The 26,593-nt window shown below is 40.7% G+C and overlaps 2 protein-coding genes across 2 annotated transcripts; both read right to left on the reverse strand.

Moving 5' to 3' along the window:
* Positions 1 to 957: 957 nt before the first annotated feature.
* ska3 (spindle and kinetochore associated complex subunit 3) lies at positions 958 to 9,289 on the reverse strand. The gene is made up of 11 exons (XM_075478759.1): positions 9,068 to 9,289; positions 8,898 to 8,959; positions 7,754 to 7,925; positions 7,266 to 7,680; positions 7,059 to 7,120; positions 5,658 to 5,848; positions 5,361 to 5,546; positions 4,291 to 4,479; positions 4,120 to 4,199; positions 2,739 to 2,878; positions 958 to 1,516 (listed from the first exon to the last, which is right to left on the reverse strand). The coding sequence occupies exons 1-11, from the start codon at positions 9,180 to 9,182 to the stop codon at positions 1,365 to 1,367; spliced, it is 1,764 nt and encodes a 587-aa protein (XP_075334874.1). The 5' UTR covers positions 9,183 to 9,289; the 3' UTR covers positions 958 to 1,364.
* Positions 9,290 to 15,334: 6,045 nt separating this feature from the next.
* On the reverse strand, positions 15,335 to 26,018 carry hcn5 (hyperpolarization activated cyclic nucleotide-gated potassium channel 5). The gene is made up of 10 exons (XM_075478760.1): positions 25,619 to 26,018; positions 24,404 to 24,590; positions 23,725 to 23,829; positions 23,369 to 23,506; positions 19,635 to 19,796; positions 19,273 to 19,366; positions 19,065 to 19,192; positions 18,049 to 18,195; positions 16,845 to 17,082; positions 15,335 to 15,735 (listed from the first exon to the last, which is right to left on the reverse strand). Exons 1-10 carry the CDS (start codon positions 25,801 to 25,803, stop codon positions 15,560 to 15,562), a joined length of 1,560 nt encoding a protein of 519 aa, XP_075334875.1. The 5' UTR covers positions 25,804 to 26,018; the 3' UTR covers positions 15,335 to 15,559.
* Positions 26,019 to 26,593: the final 575 nt, after the last annotated feature.

The raw sequence follows: 26,593 nt of genomic DNA on the forward strand, positions 1-26,593 counted from the left end.
TTAGCAACTAGTTTTAAGTGTCTTGGAAGAAGAGAATAAGTAATATTTGTTAGATTAACATCAACATTCTCTTGGATTCTGGATTAAATCCCAAAGTAAATATAGAATCAAATTAGAGCCTCCTCAAAAATTCAAAGAATTATCAACTTAAAGAATGTGATGAGGAGACAAACAACAAACAAAAAGTGTCCAAACAGTTAAAGATATTAAATATGGATATTTAGAAGAACTGGAGTCTTGTCAGGTTGGTGCTTTGATGCCATTTTTGTGTTTTTTATGTTGTTGTTCAGGACTGTGTTGCTTCCATAATTTATTTCTATACCAATGTTCCCTTTATTTGAAGTCTAAGCCAAAATAATTTTTGAAATGCTGAACTGGATTCATGTCAAACGTTCCCTGAGAAACTATTTGATGTCGTATTCTTTTCAATCTTAAACACAAGTTTCGACACGGGACAGAGGAAGCATCATTCATCAACACTGAAATGTTAATCCCAATAATAAAAAGGTGAATATGTGGCTTTTTCTTAGGGAAGGTTTGCCTTTAGTGAGCAAGTGAACAGCAGAAATTCTTGATGCTACAAGGCAGGTTTGGGAATGAAGGCTGAAAACAAAATGCAATAAAACGGGAAAAATCTGGTGGCGAATGACGATTATTTTTAGTTGGTGTCCAAACAAAATGTAAGAATGCTCTTTTTATATCATATTCTGAAGGGTACTTGCATCAACGACTGTGAGAATCTGAGGCATAATCAATGACATCCCCACTTTTTAAACTATAATACTAAGTTTTTCTTATTTTTCCCCATTAAATTATATAAAGAAAGCACAAAGTTGACAACATTCAAACTTTTTTCTACTGTATAAATGCGGCAGCCGAACTGCTTTTGCTGAATTTGACTTATTTCTGATTCGTTGTGACGTGTTGAACTATTTATTTATTGAAAAAGCAGCGAAAAGATAGACCATAACAGTAAATGTACAAATTTGCATTCTTAAATCAGACTGAATCCAAGGCTGAAAAGTGTAAAAGAGGTAAAACAGCTTAGGTGTTTTCTAAGGCCAGGGTGCCTTCAGGGCATTCAAAATGAATGGACACACTCTGACTGAGGAGGAGAATCTATCATCCATCATTAGTGAGACTTGTTCTTTTGTCAAATATCTCCATTACTCGTTTAAAGAGCTCGCATTAAGTGCAGAAACATGTTTGCATCCGTTGAACAGCAGCGTGCACCGGAACTACTTACATTCAAAACACTAAAGACGTTAACCTACTTTCTCTGGAGTGGATAATTAGCTCGGACTCCTCTCAGCAGATCATTTCTGCACCTTAAAGATGAACGCTTTCATTAAGTCCGGCAACCTTTAGCGGCGTGCGACCAATCTGTAAACGTCCATAACGTCGTCTACTTGGTTCAGCCTCTTGAGCTCTTTCAGACAGACGATGTACACCGGGGCCATGGTTCCGACGTCGATAATCCTCTTCAGCTCCTCTGTCGTGAACTCTTCAGTTCCTCCTGCAGAGGGCACCAAAGAACAAGGAGCCAGCTGCTACGTCAGCTGTTTTCAACAAGGCTCTTCATCTCAACAAACTGCATGTCTTAGCTGTTCATGAGGCTGTTTGCAAACAGCTGCATCAGCTAAATCTAACAGGAATTCACTTGTGTTGCTGTAGTTTGTAGGTGAAGCCAAAAAAAAACTTTAAACTGATGAAAATACATCCTGGTAACATCTGTGACGGATCTGAAACTAAGGAAATAATGTGAAGACATTGTTGTCTTGAGTACGACCCGGTCACTTATACAATAATTAGATAATTAAATTAGCCCATTAATTGGACAGAGCCAGGCATCATCAACCATTTTACTTGCTGTTTGAGGCCGAGGTCTCGTCATTTGTTACGTTTACTAAAGGTAACACAAACTACCTGGTAAGATAATGTGTTTTTACTTTGGTAAAAATCGTTGTGTTTTTCCTTTAATAGTAAATTAAATGCACTTAACGAGCTCCCTGAACTGCTGCAGTTGTTTAAAGGGATAGTTCGCCTCTTTTGACATGAAGCTGTATGACATCCCATACCAACAATATCATTTATGAACATTTTCTTACCCCCTGCTGCGTCCTGTGAGCCGAGTTCCAGCCTCGTTTTGGTGTTGATGAAAGTAGTCCGGCTAGTTGGCTGGGGTTTAAAAAATAAAGCGTTTTGCTTCTCAAAACAATATGCGTTCAAAAGAGTAATACATTTGCATCACAAAATCGTTGTCCAGGAAAAAGTCAGACCTCACAATCTCTTGGCTCTATTTTCTCTCCCTTCGTATCACTGCCTGCTGTGTAGACCGAAGTGCAGACCGAGCAGCAAACACCGTAACAGGCGCGGCTGTCGGCAGGTGGCAGTGATACAAGGGAGAGAAAATAGGGCCAAGCGATTGTGAGGTCTGACTTTTTCCTGGAGAACGATTTTGTGATGCAAATGTATTACTCTTTTGAACGCATATTGTTTTGAGAAGCAAAACGCTTTATTTTTTAAACCCCAGCCAACTAGCCGGACTACCTTTGTCAACGCCAAAACGAGCCTGGAACTCAGCTCACAGGACGCAGCAGGGGGTAAGAAAATGTTCATAAATGATGTTGCTAGTATGGGATGTCATACAGCTTCATGTCAAAAGAGGCGAACTATCCCAAAAGGCTCGTTCGTGTACACTTAGCTTGGGTTCTGATCCTGCGTACAGCAGCACTGACCTTGACGCTCTTCTTTAAATCTGTTGATGTTGTCGACTGCCTGGTTGAGGCTGCTCAGAGCCATTCGCCTCAGGTACTTTGGTAAAGTCTGAAACTCACTCTGCGACACCACGGACAGACTCTCAGCTCGTGGGAGAGGACTGCATGGAAGGATACGTTATTACAATGTAGACACGTGAATTAAATTCAGCAGGTCTCACCTGCTAAACTAATCTGCTGAAGTTAAATACATGTCAGGTCACCATCTTAAATGACTTTATGCAGCACAGATACAGTTTGATTGGGCTCAGGACTTTACAGGATTCACTTATTCACAGCTTAATTCACATAAAGAAGGTGTGAGGATAGATTAGGAAATGCATCCACAGCTGATTTTTTTATTACTTTGATTGCTAAAAATGGTCAAATGTGGAGCAGAGGAGGAAAGATGGACCACAGCTGGAGAAACAATGGGTCAAACAACATACTGTAGATCCGTATACGACTGGATTACTGGTGGATCTGATCAAATTTCAGCACATTTCAAACAAAAACCCAAGAAAATAACGTGAATATTAGCAGTGACTCGATCTCTTAATGAACAAGTCAGTGTTAAAGGGGAACTGCGGTATTTTCAACATTAAGCCTCTTTTCTGAGTCGTCTGCAATGTTTTAGAACCCCCCTCACCGCTTTTTTGATGTTTACTGCTGTCTCCGGTATTTGCCTAATTTTGATTCTTCTCAACCTGCTTCAGAATGGCAAGTCATGTGCATGTCCAGAAAGGTCGGTAAGCACCATAAACATCCGTTTTCAAAATAATCAACTCACCGGAGTGGTTACTGGTGTGCACTGGTAATCCATATCAAATTTCGTGGCGAAAAGTTGCTTCTGTCGTGTTTTATTTGGCAGCTCGTTCATGCTCGCACTATTTTCTTAGTAATATCAACGAACATCCAGTACAAAATGTCAAATAAAACACGACAGAAGCAACTTTTCGCCACGAAATTTGATATGGATTACCAGTGCACACCAGTAACCACTCCGGTGAGTTGATTATTTTGAAAACGGACGTTTATTGTGCTTTTACGGACCTTTCTGGACATGCACATGACTTGCCATTCTGAAGCAGGTTGAGAAGAATCAAAATTAGGCAAATACTGGAGACAGCAGTAAACATCAAAAAAGCGGTGAGGGGGGGTTCTAAAACATTGCAGACGACTCAGAAAAGAGGCTTAATGTTGAAAATACCGCAGTTATCCTTTAAATTCAGAATACACACAGCTGTGTGTTCGTTAATAAACCAGTTACACAAAGTCTGACGTGGCCTGACGTGAAACTTTCCGTTCTCCACTGACACCCTTATGTTTTTAAAGCTGTTGGGAAGGTTAGAAGTTAGTTTACCCGCGTCTGTCTTTTTCTGGACGGTCATGTGGATGCATATCTACAGCAACTGCCTTCTTCTTCTGTGCCTGAGTAACAAGCTGCACAAAAAAAAAAATGATGTAAAGAAGTCTGAAATCTAGTTTTGACACTTTGAATATGGAACAATCAGCAGGTGTGGTCGGCGCTTACTTTACAAATATCCTGCGTAACAGAGCTGAGGTCTGGCATCTCGGGGGTGCTTGGCTCCTGGAAGTTTGTCCTGATGCGAGGTGTCCCCAGGCTGAACTCCTGGGTCAGTCCATCCAGCTCCAGGCGACTGACAGCAGGGTCCTTTTCCGCCTTTTCAGTCTCACCGATCTTCAGGATTTTTCCATTTCTCTGTAGGTGAATGTGGCACAGGTAAAAAGCTAAGCTAAGCTAAGCTGGTTGGTCCACCATATTTCTATTGGCTCAGGGTTATGATTTTGATTTGCCTATTTCAAAACATTAACTTTTAAGGAGACATATCCCCTTTTTATAACAATTGACACAATTTTCAGAGGTCTTACTGAGATATACGAGACAGGCTTTGGTGAAAATACCCGATGGGGGGGTCAAAGAGGTCGAAGCTTAGCAGAGGAGGTTGACTGAACTTAAGGAGTGATGTAATTTTGAAATGAAAATCGGGTTAGTTGATGAACTTTCAAACAAATGGGGAAATTTGGGAGTTGTTTAGTTGTAATATATGCTCCCAGGAACAGAAAAATATATATATATATCACCTTTAATTGTCTTTATCTGTTTTTTTTGGAGTAAGAACATCTTTGTTTATCATTATATTGCAGCAAAAGTTACTTTCTCTTAACATTTAGCTCAAAGACAAATGTCCTGACGTCCTTTGTAGTTCATTGGTATAATCCAGGATCCATTGCTCCATCAATGAGCAGCAGAACAGGCTTAAACCATGGAACTACCACCATGTTTCACAGTGTTGTTAAATGCAGTTTCACTGCATCCAAACACAAGGCTAATTTAAACCCAAAAGATATACATCCATCAAACTGGAATTTCACCCTCAACTTAAATGCTAATTCTCCAGGTTACTATATTTTTTGTCTCCTTTGTTAACTGGGTTATCTTTGTCTTTTTTAGTGACTCATGTGAAAATCTGTTTTTGGTCGTGTCTCTGAAGGTTTTATATGCTTTAAAGCATCATTCTAGCTTGGCAAATGTTGGGAGTTAACCTGTTGATTGGAGAAAACTCTTTCCTTTGATCTTACATTCTGTAAAGAGTTTCCTAAAGCAGACTCCAGGTTTGGCATCACCGGCATCTTATCGACATCCACATCGAAGACGGATATATCTGGCACATTGTACTCCCAGGCGTGTTTGTAGGCTGTGACTCCGTTACAAGGAGACGATTGATTTTGAAAGGTGTTGTTGACAGGCCCAGGCCGCCGTGCACTCTGCAGACACATTTAAAAAGGCACAAACTCTGAGCTGAAGGTTTGGATCAGAACAAGGCAATTAATCATCACATGACTTTAAATTCAAAGAAAGTGAAATGCTTTTAAGACCTTTTTGGTGCTGACGAGTCGGTTCACATATGCGCTTTCGAATGCTGGGACGTCTGGAGTGGAAGGCAGGTCGGAGGGGCCAACTGGGCCACCGTTGCTTTGAGCCGGTGGGGAGCAGTGACCGTTTGCCTTTTTGATCTTAAATCTTGGGTTACAAAGTACAGGCGGTTCTGGGGACGCCATGTTGTCAACTAAAGATAACAAGGAAAATAATATTAATAAAAAGGCAAAACAGGTGTCACTGCAGTGTTGTCTTTTAAAGAGATAATTTATGCAGGTAATTATGCAGGTTTAAGGCATCTCCTGTAATATTATTCTTCTTATAGTTTCAGGCCATAGCATTTAGGATCTACAGCACTGGCAGAAATGCAGGTTATGTTTTGTTACTGTGCTTTAATTTGTGTAAAAACAAGAATATAAGGTAAGAATCTGCGCATCTGCATCTGTAAACGTCTCACTGCAACGATTCTGCAGCAGCCAAGAATGAAAGCAAAGTTTTAGAAGTTTAATATTTTCATAACTTTAATAAGAATTTAATACACAGATGGATGACAGAGAGAACAAATCTGGAGTTGCTATTTTAGTGCAATTTAAAGCAAAAGTAGAGGATTAACAAAAGGTGGGGAAAAATATAGCCGTGATCAGTTATGTTGACCGTCTAAGGAGCTTCGTTTCTGGTACAGACCGAACTGGGATGAAAAAGGTGACAAAGATAGATAGTCCTTCCAATAGAAGTTCAGAGGCACGTTCATCAGAAACCAGGCATTTAATTAACTGTTCTAAGATAACGAAATACAGCAGGAGAACATGACAACACTCTTGGCTTCATCCCTACAGCAGGAAGAAACCGGTGTAGGGGTCAGTTACAGCGTTTCCACTATGCAGTCCGGTACGGGTCGTACGGGTCGGTTCGCTTATTTCAGTGTTTCCACTACCCCCAAAGCGTACCGGTCCCATGGAACCCGTTACCATGGTACCCGTTACCATGTCTGTAACCTTTCTGCTTGGGGTACCTCGCACACGGGACCGGTTCCAGGCTCTGCTCTCCGTTGTTGGTGAGGAGGCTGTGCAGCGGGAGCTCGATGGCGCTGTGCCAAACCAAAAAGTTTTCCAGCTGATTGCCGCAAAAATGGCAGAGAGTGGTTTCAACCGGACCGCAAGCCGGTGTCGCATTAAGCTGAAGAAGCTTGGAGGTGGTTCCAAATTATGGATGTTATTTGCTGTTATTTGCTATTTACGCTTCGGCACGCACTCCGCCCACCCCTGAGGGTCCCCTTTGTACAGTGGGAACGCAAGCTGACCCCAAAGCGACCCGACCCGTACCGGACTGCATAGTGGAAACGAGGCTTTCGTGACTCACCTCTGAATTCAGATAAAGAGGAATCTTTAATGGTTTCATACCTTTTGTCTGCAAACTCTCCATTAAAGAGTCAATTGGTGGCACGGGTTTGTCTTGTGGGAGTCTGTTGGAGGAGGACACTGATGAAGCAACAAACACGGTGACCACAAACTGAGATATCTGTATCAGTACTGCTACAAGCCTTGCTGCTAATAAAGCTCTGCGTCTATCCGTACTTCTTATACTAGCGACAGCTCACTGTGATCTACCTTTGGGGCTTTTCAACATTCTTCTGAAACAGACCCCTGGCGTGCTCCGATATGCCAAAGTCGTGCATCTGGGGTGTCTGCAGCTCATCGTCATCCATCCGCAGGGCGCATTTAGGAGTTATGGACAGGAGGGGCGGGGCGGGTGTGTTTAGTGCAGGGTGTGGGAGGCTCATCTCGGGCATAGGTGGAACTTCAGAGCACCACTCCGCCCCAGCCAGAGCTCTCTTCAGCTGCAGCTCAGACAGACCGAAGTCTGAGAGCTGAGGGGTTCGCAACACATCGGTGAAGGGCTCCATTTTCTGAGGCGACGAGAAAATAATCTCTTCATCCTCCCTCTGGCTTCCCTCTTCTCCTACTGCCGAGAGAGTTTCATCCTCTTCTGCAACTTCAGCACCTGCCTCCTGATCTTTGGGCTCTGCGTAAGAGACCAAAGAGTTAGTAAACTTCTTTAAAGTCATTTTCACTTGCGAGCTGTATTCGTGACTCACTGGTTGGTTTCTGGCTGTCGCAGGGAGCTTGATAACCATATTTTCCCATGTGTGTCCTGAGCATCTGGATGTCATCAGAGACTCTCTTCTCCATCACTCTACAGGCCTGAATGAAGTTGCTCACTTCATTATCTCGTGCTTTCTGCTCAGCCAGCTCATTCTGAAACTTCCCCTACACGAAGACATAACAAATCAAATCAAATTTATTTGTAGCACATTTCATGTACAAAACAGTTCAAAGTGCTTCACATAAAATAAAAGCATGTCAGCAGGGAGTGTAAGAAGCATTAAAAATACATAAAAGAATATAAAGAGAAACAAATAATATAATTTAAATTAATTTAAAAACAAGCAACGGTCCAGATAAGTTCAAAGATATCGTGCAGATTTCATGTACAGACTCATGAGAACAGAAATGTTTTTAACCTGGATTTAAAAATGTCTACATTTGGTGAAAGTTTAATCTCCAGTGGCAGTTTGTTCCACTTATTTGCAGCATAACAGCTAAATGCTGCTATTCCATGTTTAGTCTGGACTCTGGACTGGACCAGCTGACCTGAGTCCTTGAATCTAAGAGCTCTGCTGGGTTTATATTCTCTGAACATATCACAGATGTAAACCATCAGCAGGCTTTTAAAATCTATTCTGTGACTGACTGGAAGCGAGAGTAAAGATTTTAAAGCTGCTGTGATGTGTTCAGATCTCTTAGTCCGGGTTAAAACTCCAGCAGCAGCGCTTCTGGATGAGCTGCAGATGTTTAATGCTCTTTTTGGGAAGTCCAGTTAAAAGAGCGTTACAGTGATGGAGTCTACTGGAGATGAATGCATGGATGAGTTTCTCTTGGTCTTTTTGGTAACAAAAGAGTAAAAGTGTATGAATTCAGTTGTTTTGGATAGTCAAAACTTAGTTCAAAATAAAAAAAATAAACAGAACACTCGTCATGTCTCATGTTAGCTGTTTGCTCCAAATAAATTCTATCAGTTATATTTTGTAATTTGCCATAAATGGCAACGTATCAGCCACATGGTGTCTTTTACACGACTTAAATAGTTTTGACAGACTGATGACTGTGCTTGTTGGTGTGTTACTGAGGACGTGAATTAAACTACGACACATTTAGATGTAAGGTAAAAGGTGTAGCTACCTTTAGATTCCCGACTTCACTGTTCAGTTCGTGATACGCCCGCATCCCCCTGGCTTGATTTTCTGAAATAAAAACGAACTTATATTAAAAACATAAATGAGCAAAATAACGTATTAGTGGCTGATTTGAAGGAGCTGCACCGCAGGTCTGCTTGTGGCCGGATAACTCACCGCTGTCACCGTCGTTGTTGCGGTTCTCAAAGGAGTGTTGGAGCCTGGAAGTTTCTGACTCCAGAGTCACCGCCAGCTTTTTCAGTTTGGAGAAGAATTGGGAAGTTGAATCCATTTTTAAAAAAAAAAAAAAAGAGCTCAAAGTATTCAACTTGCTCAAGATAAATTCACGAGTTTGAGAAAGGTGACCAGCCGTTTGTTTGTATATTCTCTCATCTAACAGGAAAAAAAAAAAACGTTTTGATTTTGGCGCCTCTTCCGGCTATTGCGGAAGTAGTTTCTTCTTCTTCGGTTTCACTCGTATTTTGTCACATTTGCGCCCCCTATGTTTGATAGTTGGAACTGTTTTAAACCATGTTCTGTTCAATTTCATTTGGGATTAAATATCTAAATCATATATTATAGCTGCCCTGTGATTTTGATTTTATTCAATATTTCAATCTCAATAATTTTACATCCTATTGATGCATGTCTTATTATATTCATATAATTTCTTACTCCCTTTATGCCTTGGATTATCAAATCTTGAAATCACTTACGTTTGCATTTTGACGGCTTCTGCAGCATCTTAAAACCCATGCAAATTGTTACAGTCTGATTTATTTAAATGAAAGGGGCTCAGTTGCAACTACTATTTTCGATTTATTTTTTTTTTTAATTGATCTGCTGTGAGTTGTTTAGGCATAAATGAAAATCAACTCCTGGTCAGAATTGTATAAGAATGTGATGCTCTAGGTTAAGCACTTTCAGTAGACCTCAGAGCTATAGGTTCTGTGATAAGATAAGATAACATGGATCATATGTGTTAGGAATTCTTCTTTGGGCCGATGTTTTAATAACATATAATATATATATATATATATATATATATATATATATATATATATATATATATATATATAATATCATAACATAAGATTAAGATTAAGATTAAGATTAAGATCAGATTTATTGTCATGCATACACACAAAATTTGTCCTCCGCTTTTAACCCATCCTGGTTGGCCCCTGTTGACACACTCATGCACAGGGTCACACACTCATAGAGACAGATGCCATAAACTGGAGCGGTGGGCAGCCATTCACAGCGCCCAGGGAGCATGGAGGGTACGGTGCCTTGCTCAAGGGCACCTCGGCCGTGACAAGGAGGTGGACTGACACCACTCCAGCACAGGGTCACACAACTTGCACGCCAGAAATGTGAGACAAAGACCATAGAAGCCAGTAACTTTTTCTACATAGATATATGTGAAGAACAACATGTGTATCTGCTGGTTTTTCAACGTATTTTTTTCAAATGCCTCTTAGATTATACATATCATTACACATAAATAGCTATGGTAAATATGAAAGGACTTTCTGAGTTTAGAATTTGTGACTTAGAAGACAGATACTTTTGTTTGTGCCCAATATCTGTACGTGAAATGACTTTTTCTTTAATAAATTTAAGCAAGGAAAAGCAAAAAAAAAACTTTTATTGAAATAATATGATTGTTATGTTGAAACATAATATTTTACCATGAAGATGTCTGTCATAAATTACAACAGATTAAATGACAGGTTAAATATTTATATATATAAAGTACACAAACAGAGGACAAACTTTGAGGGTCATTTTAATTTTGCACACCAAACAACTGAGGTGAGCTGCAAAGAAAACACTGTGGGCTTCAGTTTTGTTTGGGTAAACACTTGTTTCAATAATTTATGAACAGAGCAAACACAATTTGTCAGAACATTGCTCAGGACCACGGTTCACACCCTGATTCCCCGCCTGCTTTCACACGTGGAAGACACTTTTTGTAAAGGGAATCAGGGATCTGTGTGGTGCAGGGTCCTGGTCCAGAGCACTTGTTCCCATCTGGCCGAGAGATTCCCAGTACAGGAAACTGAGGTGGATAAGAGGAGCCTGGACCCCACTGATTAGGACCTCGAGCAACAGCCTGCAGAAAGACCAGGAGGTCAACCAGCTGGAGGTCAACTTGGCTGTGGTCTGCTACCAGCTGGGTACTGCTGTGAGGAAACAGAATCTGGTCCTCATACATGCAGCTTTACTTACTGTTACCTCTTCCAATATTTGCTGATAAACATAATCTGCTTATTTCTTAAGTTTTCCATCTGATGGAGCTCATACTGAGCTTTACACAATTCTGTTGACTAAAATGAGCTACAAGCAACCGTTTAAGTTTAGTTTCATAGCTAAAGAACATTTAAAGTTGTTTTTTATTCCATAAATTCCTTGTCAGATCTCACCAAGATGGAGATGAAGAAGATTTTTTAGTGCATGCAGAGGCTCTGCAACCATCTGATGGGAGTGTTGGTCCAAATGCTGCGAGCTGCAGGGAGTTTGGTGCAAAGGTCGGTGATGGTGCCGCGCTCAGGGTGGAGGGGTGATGGCATTAGGGCCGTGTGGTTCCCCAGCAGCAGAGGTCATTAAAGTTTCACCGTCTCTGTTTATTTAAAGTTTGATTTAACATGTCATTATACAGAGGCAAACCTGAGCTGACACAGCAACTCAGTGACCTTTCTCTGAGCAAACACACTCACACACACACACTTTTAGTAGTTTTATCTCTCACTGACATGATGCATTCACTGACCTTAACCTTGTCTTGTACTTAATCCTTAAATTAAGACTCTGTGATTGAGGGACAACATGCACCAACTTCACAAAGTTAGATTCACAAGTACACAAACACAAAGTCTGAGAAAGGAAAAATGATAAATAAAAGTATCGTTTTTGCATATAAAACCTTTAAAGTTGGAACTTCAATACACAACATCAAATAACTGACTCATTAATCTGGTAGCGCACTGATGTATGAGACTTTTCTGGGTTTAATTGAAGCTAATCAATAATGTAATAAGCAAACTAAGCTGATGTTTTGATGCGATTCCATAGAAAGAATGGAAACATGCTCGAACTCCAGCAGCAGAGGATTAAATATTCAGTTTTCAGACCCAAAAAGATAAATGTGACAGAAAAACACTGCGTTCCTGTGGGGATTAAAGCACGCTGCATCTATCTTCTTGGTATGAAAATAAACTGAATATTTAATGCTGCAGAGCTGTGACCTTCCGTTGTTTTCCTTGTGAGCTGATTTGGCAAATTTCCTTTTGCCGACGCAGGAACAAATGTTTTTCCTTCCATTTAAAGGGAGCAACAGCAGTGCTTTCATGGCTCACGGTTCATGCTTCATACCTAAATTAAAACAGAGATTCAAAGCCTGATTACTGCTCTTAACCGTGTAAATGGTGGCTTGACATAGAATTTGCCTGTGATTAAGTTTTGAAGAAAATCATAGAATTGCTTTTACGTAACAAATAAGCCTGCGCCTGCTCTGGTCATGGCGGGCTGATTCTGCGTGTTACGCTCAGAGGGACGACAGAACGACAGACTACTGGACACAGTTGCTTGTTAACATCAGACATAAACTCGCATATTACCTCACAGTGTCCATTTGGACCCGTTGTTGTCATTCTCTGCTACAAAGAAGATTTTTTATTTTTTTATCCTTGAATCTCCACTTAATAAGGGGCTTAAGAGTGTGGAGCCAAACTCGATGGATTACGTTAATACTGAAGCAATATCTGCTTGAAACTGGAGCTCAACGAGCGGTTTGTGCAGCGCAGCGCTCTTTTTAAGGACTGATTTGGTGAAATACTCTTATAGAAAAGCCCTTTAAAGGTGCTGTCAATGAAGTGGAAAAAATCATTAAAGTTGCCCTCATCATGCAGTCCAGGTGGGTTTATGGTGTGAGGTTACTTTGACGGAAAGGCATATTAAACTAACTTGTACCGTAATCCGTAAAAATCTAGTGTCCAGATTGGTGAGCCTTGGTTGTTATAATTGCTGGTCATTATCAATCCCAGTATCAGTTCATTTTCACAAAGCCCTTCCAACCGTTGCTCCCAAAGCACTAACATTGCCTCATTCTAGATCTCATTCTTTGTTTGAAGTTTTTGGGCATCTGCAAAGATTATTATATATTCTGAAAGAATAAAAGGATCGAGACCTCTCCTAAGATTTAGATTGTGAGCCAAAACGATCTTAATGAGCCCCTATTCTGTCATAATGATGAAGTTCTTAAACTCTTTTCTGAGGTCAGTGCAGTTAACAAAAACCCCAGATTGGATGTCATACAGCTAAAGATGGGAGATGGATCTAAGTTAGTAGTTAAACCTGTGCCAGATGTCACTTTATTATGAACTCCACCTGCATTTTTCTGTTTCTGTTTCTAAGAACACATTTCGGCTGCATCCTCAGGCTCATGCCTCGTGAACCAGGAAACAAGTTGACGTTAGAAGCTGGGAGGTGTGGGTTTGACTCTGATATGACACCGCAGTGTTTTTTTGTTCTTTACCTCCGACAGTTTGGTGACACCGCGGCGCTTTTGTTAATCTTGTCCTCACTTGCTCTCTTGTTTTGTTATCAGCAGTAAAACCTCTTTCTTTGAAACAGAACAGGGTTTAGCTTAAAGGATGTCAACCTTTTATTCTGATGCACGGGCTCACATAGAACATTTTATTCCTACTAACTGTCATATTAAAGATTTGGTGTATACTGAGATAAACTCTGGACATTGGAAGGCTTTTGAACTAAAGCCAGGACGTTTTTAGGAACTCGAATATTAAAGGGACTTTGCTCTCCAAGTGTAGTTTCATAGGGATAGTTTCTCTGCCCAAGATGCCTCCTCCTCCACCAACTCATTGTGGAATAAAGGATCCCAGATTCACCAGGACATGGCGCTACCTGCTGAAGAAGCTGCTGGAGAGGTTGGAATATTCCAACAGATTCCACTAAGTCAGGCAGAGTCAGGCACCATTTCTCTGTTTGGATGAAATATTAAATCACTTGCTGTTCTCACCCATATTATTTGTAATTATATTCACCAAATCATGCAACAATCATTCAAACTTACTTTCAATGTCACCTTAGTGTGTGCTATGTTTAAAGAAATGTTATTTCAAAAGGAAATAAACACAAGTTATCACCTTTTTAAAGCAAAATTCTGGCACATTGCAACTTGGGTCCTGTCAAGAGCAATGAGATGAAACATTAAGCCTGTTCACACATTAAACAAGTATTGTCTGATTATCCTGGAACCTCAGAGTCCAGACGCATTGAACGGTAGCTGCAGTGAAACTCGTCCTTGCTATCAGCGTAAAGAGTGTGGGAAATGCAGGGAAGTGTAAGGATCTGAGGCAGTTTCACAAAAGTTAATTGTTTTGTCTGGGGAAGAATTTAAGAAACAGCACAATCTGTGTGAAACTCCCAGTGGGCAGTGATGAGTAAAGCTTTGAACCTGGTTCTGGGACCTCTTTGGAAAGGCACATGTACATGTTATGGTGTTTTGCGGCCACTTGTGAGCGGTCGGGTGAATAATGTGGAACAATCTGAGCTGTGGGCTGCCCTTGGCTGTTTTGGTGTTGGTCCTTTAGGTCTGCTAAGTCAAAGTGGACAAAGTGTTCTGTTTTGTGCTAAAATCTGTGCTTCAGAAACACAAGCCCCGAGGTGTCGGGGCTTGTGTTTCAGGCTGCGCTAACATGCAACCTACAGGACAGAAAGGACGTACACCTTCAGGGGTCCTGTGGAGCTGTGCCAGATAAAATCAAGGTTATCATTTCTGTTGTTCACGGTTTCCTAAACCCACTCCAGCAACATGCAACACTGCGTGCCTTGTCCTGCACAAGCCTTGTCAAAAAGGCAGACGTATAAATGAAGGAGTGATCCTTTTTTCAATTCATTTAGCTTCACCTTGAGCACCTCAGTTCCAGTCTCTTGTAAGTCACTTATTGATTCCTCTTTACTTTTGTTCTAACTAACTGTTTGGTTAGATTCAGCCACCAAAATTATTTCATTTAGGTTTAAAGGAACAGAACAAATTGGTTACGTTTGGAAAAAACCTTTGAATTGAGTCTCTGAAAACCCAAAACGGTCCTTAAAAAAAACATCATTATGTGACAGGGTTGGGTGAGATTACATTAATGACGGATATCTGAGGTTCCCAGACACATAAAATGGCAACATCGTCCAAGACTGGTTTCATGGAATACAGTTGGGTACATATTTTTCCCTCTACCTGAGATAATGGGTGCATCCAGAATCTTTTTCAAGGCTTTGGAGATAGATCTGGCTTCCCCCCTACCTTTGAGAATCTCATGAGGAATCTTCCAATCCTTCCTGGAAGTGGATAAACTCTGCAAACATCAATGCTAAACTGCAACTTTAACAACAAGAAGGCTGAGACCACATATTTGACTGTCTTTACTAGTGAGGTTTTTGTTTATTGCTGATAACTGATGGATAAGAAGACAAAATGACTCCTAGACTGACTAAATATTCTAAATTGTCCATCTCACAAATGAATAAGTGTCCCATTTGTATCCAAGTCTGTCCATCCCTTAACTAAACAAAATGCCCTGTAACTGCATAGCTTTTGTCTTTTTCTTGAAGTAAAAAGTCCACGTGCTTTCTTTTTTTTTTTCCGTCTTACAGAAGTCCATCCTCAGATGAGCTGAGCAGGACAATTTTTTCTATGTCCTTCTTGACATCTGGGAAGCCCTGAAGCACATCCTGGAAGTCGTCCCAGGACAGAGAAAAACACTGGCAGTCAGTCAGCGCCTTCACTGTGGCCAGATGTTTGCCTTTGGTCAGCACACATGTCTCTGCAGTCACAGAAGGAACCAGAAGACCGTTATTAATGAGCATGTAAACCCTAATGAAGGGGATGAGCTCTGACAATTAATCCTAAATTAAATGACCAGACGTAGCTGAGTTTTTGGGGGAAGAGGGCTTGTTCCTACTGAAAGCCTGAGAATTTAAAAACACTTCCCAAAATGATAAGAAATGGATTCATTCTCTTTGAGTCTGATATTTGAAAGCATTCTGTGAGCTGTAGCTCACAGTGTCCGTCTGTTTGCTCAGAAATGATCTTACACTCCTGTAACACACTCACTTAGTGCAATAATCTCTCTACACTCGTATTTGTGGGAGTTCTGTGACCCATTTCAGTCACTGCAGCTTGTCCCAGCAGCACAATGAAAGAAAGAAGATTCCAGCCTATGTGTGGGATACTGTCTGAAGTGGAGAACCAAGCAGAGAAAGGCTGAGCTCAGTAGAAAGATGTTGAGTCAATAGAAAAATACAATTTAATGCAAAAAAAATATATATATGAAAAAATTCTACCAGTGCTTAGAGCCATATTTAACATCAGATAATGCTGCTATGGAGACTGATCTGGTTGGTGCTCATAGTTAAACTTCTTAATTCCTTTACGATGTTCCATCTGCTTATTAAAAATTATTTTATATATGCAGACTTATGTAAATGTGTTGCAGGACAGATCAACAATCCAATCCAAAACTGACAACAGGGACAGGTCACCAGTCCATCGCAGGGCCACATAGAGACAAATGACCCTGTGCACTCACACCGGCTCCTGGGGTCAGTTTACAATCACTAATTAAGCTAACGTGCATGCTTTTGGACGATGGGAGGAAGCACATGGAGAAAAAAACGCCACACAGAAGGGCTCCAGCCAGGATTCAACTTAACTGCAACAACTCTTTGCCAAAAAAAGCCCATAAAAACTGAAATTGAGATGTGAAAATGATATATGACACATTCATTGCTTGCTGGTAATACTTTCCCACAGTTTCATGGTTTCCAAATAGGTTGGTCATTAAAATATGAAAACATTAATGTGGTGATTAATCTGGGAAAGAAAACATTCGAAAGTGTTAATCAAACGTAACTTAAGATTTTATGAGATTACCTCCAAAAAAGTCTCCATCGCACAGCTCCCTCTCGTAGGAATCCATCTCCATGGCAACCTGGCCGTGGTCGATGAAGAACATTCGGTCACCCGGGACATTCTGACGAACAATGACGTCTCCCTCCTGGAAAACTTCGTACTCCAGTTTGAGAAGGATGACATTAATGAAGGTTTCGTCTCTGTTCTGAAACATGGGCACTTTTCTCAGCAGCCGGCTGCACATCACCGTCACGATTTGCTGAAAAAACAAATAAAATGATTATAAACTAGCTGCTCAGCAGTCCTGGGTCTTCTCTGTTGTATTTTAAGTGTTTTCAGGTGGTGAAAGGTCTGGACTGCAGGTCAGTCCAGCACCCTGACTCCTCTCCTATGAAGCCATGCTGTTATAATAGATGCAGTATGTGGTTTAACTTTGTCTTGCTGAAATATGAAAGGCCTTCCCTGAAAAATACGTCATCTGGATGGGAGCATATGTTGCTCTATAACTTGTTTATACATTTCAGGACATTTCCATTATGTACACCACTGATCCCTCATACAATCAGAGATGCAGACTTTTGAACTAAGATAATAAGCTGGATGGCCCCTCTCCTCTTTAGACTGCAGGATGCAGCATCCATGATTCCCAAAAAGAATTCTGGAAGTGTTCCTGAGCCCATGCAGTGATTTCCAGGAGAGAATCAGATCTTTTTTTTAATACCTGAGGGCTCAAAGACAGAAACGTCTCCAGATTCTCAGAATCTTTTCATAACACTGTGTTTAGTTGATAATGGAATAGTCATTACTCTGTCTTACATTACTCTGAAACTGCTCCAAAGTTTACACATGCAGTTTTTGCAGATTGCTGACACTCTGCCCATCTTATGTACCCAATCATGTTACAATTGACCTAATTAGTTGCATCACATCCTCTATTTCTTTTTAGTACCACTTTCTTTTCCAGCCTTTTTTCTTAATGCCAACTTATTTGAGATTTGTTGTTGCCATCAAATACAAGATGAGCAAATATTTTTCACAAAATGTATCACTTTCATCATTTGACATGTTTTCTGTGTCCTACTGTGAATAAAATATGAGTTAATGGCATTTGCAAACCGATGTATTCTGTTTATTTAGACAGTTTATTCACACAGCCCGATTCCATATCCAACTTTTTGGAATTGAGGTTGTAAATCAGACAAAAGCATTCATTTCTCAGCTGTACCTCTTTGAGTGATGAGGACACGACATCCATGACGTCCTTCTCATTGAACCACTTCCCTCCGTAGCGCGCCTGGTAGTAGTTGCTGATGCGAAGCTGCAACTCTGGCGGGAGCTTCATGAAGGTCATGTAGTGCTCCAAACGGCTCATCTGTTGAGAGTCACAGCAGTTTCAGACACCTCCCTTCACATAATTCATGGGACTTGTCCTAATGATGTGTGTCATGATTAAATAAGTGATGATGATGTACTTATGTGTCCACTTTCCACAACCGCAAAGTATTACGATGAGAGGAATATTTCTACAAACGTATTTTTCCTCTTAAAATACAAACTTGAGAGTAAAATGTCACAGTAGTGCAAGTTTCAGTAGTTGTATTTGCAAAGACATTGCAAAACCCAATCCCAGTTCCTCCCCTTTTGCTCTTCCACTTCTCTGTTTCTCATTCTAGCACGAAGGGCAGATGCCACTTTTCTTTAAAGAAACCAAGCAGCAGAAGTTATTGAGCCCTCCAAATAGCCTCCAACACCCTGACTGAAGGGGCAGACGGCCATCACTCCTTAAATGCTTGAAGGAAAGCGGCATTTCTGCAAAATAGAGGGAACACTGGAAAAAATCAAAGTCTATTTGTCTTAATATAAGACACAACTGCCTAACAAGTACCATTTCAGCCAGATGTGGGGACTTGTTTGAAGACAATACATCTTGAATATCTTGTTAAATGAAAAAGTCTTGAAAACAAATTGTTTTCAGTCACATATCATATGAAACAAGCTTTTTTTGACAATTGAAGAGGTTCTTAAGTTAATTTCAAGATCACTTTTATCTCAAAAGTCTTATCACATCTTATTTCAAGAAATCTTGACAAGCCAATTTTCACTAGTTACATTGGCAGATTTCTTTTGCTTATTTCAAGCAAAAACTTCTTGTCTATTTGCTGGGTTTTTTTACTTATTTTTGGAGGGGCATTTTTTCCAGTGAAGGAATTGTGATTGGGCCTAAGTGTGAAGCATGAGGACCTTGCTTTTGTATTCCTTGGCTGCTGGGTCGACGTTGGCGATCATGGTCGTGGCGTTGGCCACGAGGACGGTGTACATCAGACAACCGGATATCATGCTGACCATGACGATCCACATCTCAACGTAATCTGGTGATGAAAACAATAGCAGCTTCAGCTCCACCTGATTTATTTAAGTGTCGCAGTAAAAAAAAAGAAGTAATCCTCACTTGTCGGAGCGTCCATTGAGCCATAAGAGAGAGCGATCATCTGGGAGAGAGCTCGGAAAACTCCCCAGGAGTATTTCACGCTGACTGTTGCATTCTGGAAGAAAAGAAAAGTTAATAAGTTATATGTTTCATTAACAATCAGAGACTTCTGATGTACCATTAATAGTCTTATTTTTGCTGCATTTCACACAGTAGTTTTTTATTCATGGCTTTTTCTTCGTTCCTTTGGTGGAAAAAGGAAATATTCAGCTTAACCTTTTCTAAAATTAGCAATTTTCTACACTGACAGAAAAAAAACAGACTGACAGGCCTCTTCACAAGTACCTCATTAACATCAATCAACATTAACAGTCTTTTTTTACCATCAGGTTTTCCTTCCTGACCCAGCAGTCGCTGGGAAACTCCTCCAGCATGGGCACAAAGTACTGGATGCAGCCGTTCCAGTGACACAGCAAAAAAATCATCATGAAGAGAGACAAGATGCGGAAGAACAGGCGCACCACCTCCAGGTTTGCATTTGACACCTGTCAAGAAGAGACGTCATGAGACATGACATTTAGCAAGCAAATTATACTCAGTACAGATCATCTTGTCAGCTTGTCTTGGCTGAGATGTGTGAAATGCTGCCGACTCTCTGACCTTAAAACGATACTGTGAAAATATCAAGTGAATATGATTTCTTTCTGGCTAAACAATTCGTGTGTTCCTTAAAACTACCTAAAACTCAGTATTGAAGACAGTTTGGGTTTGAAATAACAACAGTGATCAAAGCTGAGCAGAATCTGAACCAATTCTATCAAGTTACCGTGAAGGTTTGAGGTTTACTTTCATGGATATAATTTCATGAAGAAGTCAGAAGATTTATCCAAACTTCTGTGTTACTTGCATAGCTGTTGCAAGTTGTCAGCTGTTGTTTAGATTTGGGGGCATCAAATGACAAAGTGACAACAACAAAGTCCGACGTGGCAAGAAACATGAGCAGCCAAACGATCCGACAGGCTGTAAACAAGTCAACAGTTTAGTCAGATTATCTGAACCACTTAATTTGCACCATAAATATTAAACAATCCCCATCACAGATATAACTGCGGTCAGCTCACCCAGTTTTAATCATTTCCATTAATTATTTGTGTTTCCACGTCAACTATTAATTCTGAATACATAGATATACTGTGTTATTTATCTTTAACAGGAAAAGTGGCCAAGTATGGGCAAAAGGTTGTAATAACTGTTAGAAATCAGAGCCCAACTGTGCAAGATGAATGTGGCATAGTCCATGAAAATGCAACAATAAAAAAAAAATGGTTCCAAGTTACTCCCGATCAAAACAAAGGATGAGATGAGTGGCAAACTGAGAACAGGAGAAGGAATGAACACGTGAGTAAAGGCAAAATCAAGGTACTCAAAGCAGGGCTGACACAACATAAAGCAGTTTGGGATCAAATCCCTCCATCATGCACATGCTCATTGACACTCAAAGGGACCTAAATGCTCTGAACGTGCTTTAAAGTTCCATCTTTTTGCATCATCTAGTAAAAAAGTAGGTTTATTCTAATACATCTGAATCCCCAATAAAGCTGCTCTAATTCACATTTTGTTCTGTTCTAAATGTGTCAGAAATGTAAAAAATCAGCTTATTAAAACCACGTGTCAACCCGTGGTCACTTAAAGCATTTTCAGACTGTCGCTCTGCTCTAATAAAATCCGGATTTAATAACTGCAGCTGCACAAAACTCCCCATTCGAGCGACTTACACGTCCAATGGTCTCCCACAGACAAAGTTAGAAATGGCAGAATGTCTTGAACAATTTCTCAGACAGGCGACAGCATTGTGGCATCTAATACACTCACACCGCCTCCCGTGCATGCATACCAGGACAAGAACGACGGTCCAGTTAACCGTGCATGTAACTGTGCTGAATGTTCTAAAACAACCTAAGAAAACTGACTGAACATACATAACCAAAAACTAACACAAGATGACATACAAACTGCATATTGACTAAAGGGACACAGCACTTTCTTTGGCAGGCATTTTATCTGAGAAACTTCACTGCAGGGTTCACTGAGTTCTAAAGTCATCGAAGATCAGGCGAATGAGTCTGAAGTGTAAAAAATACACACCTCTAATTGCTGCTGTGTTGGGGCTGCGGGGTTGACTGTAGTACACAGACACAGACAGTGAAAGTAGGAACTGCGCTTCAGCAGAATTCCCTTTAAAAAATGGCAATGTTGCACCTTCCCTCAGGGTTGTGTTCAGGTTCGGGTGTTATTCTCTAATTCACTGATTTGTTCACTGCCACAGCATGTGCTCACTTTATCCCTCATCCACTCGAGGTGATCAATGCCAATGTTTGAGTATTGTGTTCAGAAACAGCAGAGGGGACTCAAGTCACTGTGACTTGGACTCAAGTCGACTCGAGTTGCTGTTTTGATGACTTGTGACTTGACTTGACAAAAAATAAAAGACTTGAGACTCGACTCGGACTTGGAAGTTAAAGACTCGGCACTTGACTTGACTTGAGACACGATGACTTGAATGACTTGAGTGTTAAGCATCTAGTATAACTTTGAACTTTGTTCGTCATTTGCAGATCCATTCTGACCAGTAAGTGCTTGTCAAATTAGCTAATATTATCCTGTTAACCTAGTCGGTAGTTAGCTAAAGTTAGCTTGATATGATACGGGGTGGACAGGTTGGACACATTGGCCAATGATGTTTACTGACAGTTACTTATATCTAGTCTTTTCACTTTATTAAGATCAGATTCTGCAGGTAAAATTGCAATAATAAGGTGACTTGACTTTGACTTGACTTGCCCATGAAAAAATTACTTGGGATTTACTTGAGACTTGCACATGTGTGACTTGGTCCCATCTCTGAGAAACAGTAACACTGTGAGGTTAACACGTGTTAATAGTTTTAGCAGAGATTGATTGTTTTTACGCATAAAAAAGACACTCAACCATTCAGAAATGTTCAATGCTGCAAACCCCATCTCAAAGGTACCCTGTACACTCAAAAGTACAGTATTTATCTGCAGTAACTAGGTTCCTACTTTGTTTAGTCACTGGATCTGTGGTCAAAACACAATGGGTCAGACAGGGACTCCTCAAAGTCTCTTAAACCTGCATAAAATTCCTACCTATCGATCCACACAAAACTTCAAAAACGCACAATCATGAACACAAGGCACACCAGTGCAAGAATGGCTCGGTCTGGCCAGATTTCCAATAAATATCGACAAAAACCAAAGATGCATTTGATGGCAACATTTATGGAACGTCTTTGAGACTGAATTGCAAGAGTAATATTACCAACTATTTCCATTCAGGAAGGTCCTCTGTGTTGTGACTCCAAATTGTTTTTGCCATTCTAACTGGAGATCTGACAGTTCACTTCCGAGTCCTGAAAACTAAAAGGTTTCCTGGTTTTCAGGGACTGCAGGAACTCAGAGTGAGCAGCATGACACCAAACCATGCAGTAAAGACTGTTTATGTAAGCTACTAGTTGTTGATTATCAAAGGTTTTGAATCACAAAAAAGAGAACATGCAATGTCATGAATTATCAGTACAAAAACTATGATTTAGAGTGAATTACTGTTACATTTAAATGGACATAAAGTTTTTGTTAGTGGAGTCCAATGTTTCCACTCAACGTGTTGGATTAGAAACAGACAAAGAAGATCTGACAATAAAAAAAGTTTGTTTAGGAGCGCTTCCTGGACTCAAAAAAAGTTTGGTTGAGGTGCTCTTTGGATAGGGAAAAACTGAAGATGCAGAAACTGAAGGAAATCCAAGGCACTCTCCTTTAGAGAAAGTTAAAAAGCCTTTATTGTGATGGCTTGGTCATACTAGACATTTAAAAGACCCCTTTTTCTTTTAAACGTCTAGTATGACCAAGCCATCACAATAAAGGCTTTTTAACTTTCTCTAAAGGAGAGTGCCTTGGATTTCCTTCAGTTTCAAGATCTGACAATAATCGGCTCTTTAAATAGTTTTTTGAGTGGTCAGAGTCAGATTTGTGGTAAGGCATCAAACAGCTGAGTGAACTTTCAGAGGTGAGCTTTGTGGTCTGTCTGTGTTTGAACGTACCTTCTCCACTTCGTTGAAGAACCTCACCAGTCTGGACACTCGAGCCAGCCGGATCAAGCTGAGGATCCGCACGAACATCAGTATCCTCATCATCCTGTTGGTCTTGGTAGGGTTGTCATCATTTCGGTATTGTAAGTCCTGTGAATAGAATTTTAAAAAATGTGCATTTTCACGGCTTATTATCATCAATACACATTATTCTACTACACATCCATTAGTTCTGATTTGTTTAAGTGCTGTACAAAACTTTTGAAACATAAATCATAATGAAATTTTTCTAAAATAGGTGCATCTTTGCTTTGTGAGCACTGCAGCACACTGTTGGCTTTTAACTTTAACAGTCCGTTCATCATTACCGCAAACAGCAGTATGTATCCAATTGGGAAAGCTGCTATAACATCTGGTATGAACCATGTCCTCAGGTAACTGACTCGGATCCGCTTGATGTCCAGGATAGCTTCCTGAAAAACAGAAGGGCGCAGTGGATCGAGCAGATGGATGAAGACACTGCGTAGCATATGCCACGATCACATGAATAATGTAGGATCCGATCCGAACCAATATGTCAGGAGCAAGTTCAAAATTAACAGTGTCAACGACAGATCAGATGACAAGGCTGCTCGAAAAACTAAACGTTCATTCGACCGCATCACCGAAGTGTTGTGAATATTTGAAACAGACTGAAACCGACTGAGAATAAATCTGGCAGAACCAGATGTTTGCGTGGGAAACACCCCAGATGGGCCGTTTGTGATTGGCCAGAAAGCCATGAGCCGATGGAAATAAATGGGATATGCTCTGTAAAATACTTAATAGTAAATGATATATACTCATTTAACCAAAACATCATAATCCCTGTTATAAAATCAAACAGCAGGTGCCAATGTTGCCCGTGGCCTGATGGAGCTCAGCGGGAGATTAATCTAGCCTTCCGTGTATTGAGTAGATTACAGATGGAGCAGAGATGGATTGTATGAGCCTGAGGGATTATCGTCTTCCAGATTGTGTCTGAAAATAGAGCGCAGCCACTCTCACCTCTGCGTCCTCTGTTATGATACCCATTCTGAAGTTTAAAACCACATCTATCAGAAACAGAGTGTCTGAGAACACGTTGAAGCTCTCCCATGCCAGCCCGCTTTTGCCATCCAGAAAGGCGATCTCCATGGGAATCCCAATCAGGTTCAGGAATGTGATGGCCATCATGCACATGATGTAGTAGCTCCTACGGGAGACAGATCACAAAGCATAAATCATGTCAGTGTAAGGGACCTTTGAGCACCTCTCAGATCTTGTTTTCCATGTAGGCTTGTAGTGGAAAGTCTCAGTTCATCTGCCAGAAGGAACTCATTAGACAGTCCCGCTGCAGCCAGTAAATCAAGCTGATTTATGCACACTAAATACTCTGATAATGTAACTGCACATCTCCTCAGTAAGGTTTAGATTGCCGGGCTCGAATATCTGCTCTCTGATCCCAATTGTTTCATTGCCTCTCTGCTTTCACTCCACATGATCACCTTACAGACTATTAACGATGCTCCACTGATAAAGAAAAACCAGCCATCTCTGAAAACTTGATTCCTAAAGAAGTCATTTCAACCATCTGTTTTCGTCTTCTAATCACCTTAAACTGCTCTCGACTAAATAAGAGTATGGCGGGCAAAAATCATCCCCAACTCGTGTTTATGTATATATCGTTATTTTAGCTTTATTTACAATATATTCGAATGAGAAAAAGCTCGTAATGGGCGAAAAATGGAACAGATATCAGGAAGAAAAACATCTGTCACATGCAATACATATGTGAGCAGGACGTTTACAGTATAGACGGAAATATAGAATGTAAAGATCAAGTAATGCGATAAAAATTGCAACTAATGAATCATTTTACCGAAATTGTTGAGTTACTTTCTTGATTGAAATGATGAGAAGATGAGCAATAACAATTCTCAAAACACTAGGTGATGGAATTCACTTTTGTTTTTCCTGTGCAAACCTCTAAAAGTTTAGGTTTTCTGCATTGAAAACCAAACAGAGAATCTGTGAAACTTTAACTTCAGAGTATCTGGCATTTAATCACAGGACTCAGTAATGGAATATTGGCTCGAGCGTGGATGGGTACTTTTTGTTTGGAGTGTGAAATGATGTCATTAATCATCTACAATCATCTACATCAATGAACCAGAAATAGTCCAAAGAAACAGTGGAAGTGATGTACGGGACTGGCCTGATTCTATCAGAGTTATTAAATACCTCATGAGGCTGAAAGGGTGAATGACAAAGACTCCGCTCTCCAGCTGCCGGATGCACTCCTTCTCCACGGCCACCTCGCTGCCGTACACGTACAGCGACTGTCTGTTCAGCTGTGGGAGAAGCAGGGATCTCCATCCACAGGTGAGTTTGGAGCGTCCCACGACGGGACATTTTAGTTTCTCCATAGCGAGTCCCTTAGAGGTCCCCTCTGATCAGCTGAACGAGCAGGCCATCCTTCGTCTGCTGCTGCTGCTGTTTATTCTTCTTCTTGGGATGAGTGAAGTCAGACTCCAGCAATCCTGACGTCCCTTTTTGATCACAAGGTAATTTTACATCCAGCCTCCCAACCTCAGGGCTTACTGAAGCTATGTGGAGCGAAGCGAGTGGATACCCGCCTCTCTGCTCAGTCCCTCTCTCCCTCCCTTCCTCTCTGGCTGCCTCTTTCTATTTCTGCCCCCTCCCCTTCACTTCTTTTCTCTTTCTCTCAGCTCATCAACTATTCAGTATCTGTGTCTCGTCTCACATGAATCAAGCCATGTCAAGGGGACAAAGTCCAGCTCACATTAATACGAAGGACAATGGTGGAGGCATGTGCGTGTAGAGGGGATCACAATTATTGTCATGTGAACTAGACATGTGGCAGCGTGCGCAAGTTCAGTCAGGGAAAACTCTGCCACGGATGTAATTAAACCCTGTTCTGTGTTACCCGATGCTGTACATACAGTATGCTTGCAGCACTGAGCCAACTCCTTGGCTGTTTGTTTGCACATTTCACATCAAAAAGAGAAAACAAATCAAGAGGGAGCATTATTCTTGAGGATTATAAAGTGAGAAATTGGGATAGAAATCATCTTTTTCGTGGAAGGAGAGGAGGATTGATTGCAAGCTAGCAAATTTGATAAATTACATAATGTGACAGCAACGTGGAACTAATTGAGGGATCTTCACAGCTGGTAAACCAAATTACTGGCATCT

The sequence above is a fragment of the Odontesthes bonariensis genome, chromosome 12, assembly GCF_027942865.1.
Source record: "Odontesthes bonariensis isolate fOdoBon6 chromosome 12, fOdoBon6.hap1, whole genome shotgun sequence".
NCBI classification, from domain to species: domain Eukaryota; kingdom Metazoa; phylum Chordata; class Actinopteri; order Atheriniformes; family Atherinopsidae; genus Odontesthes; species Odontesthes bonariensis.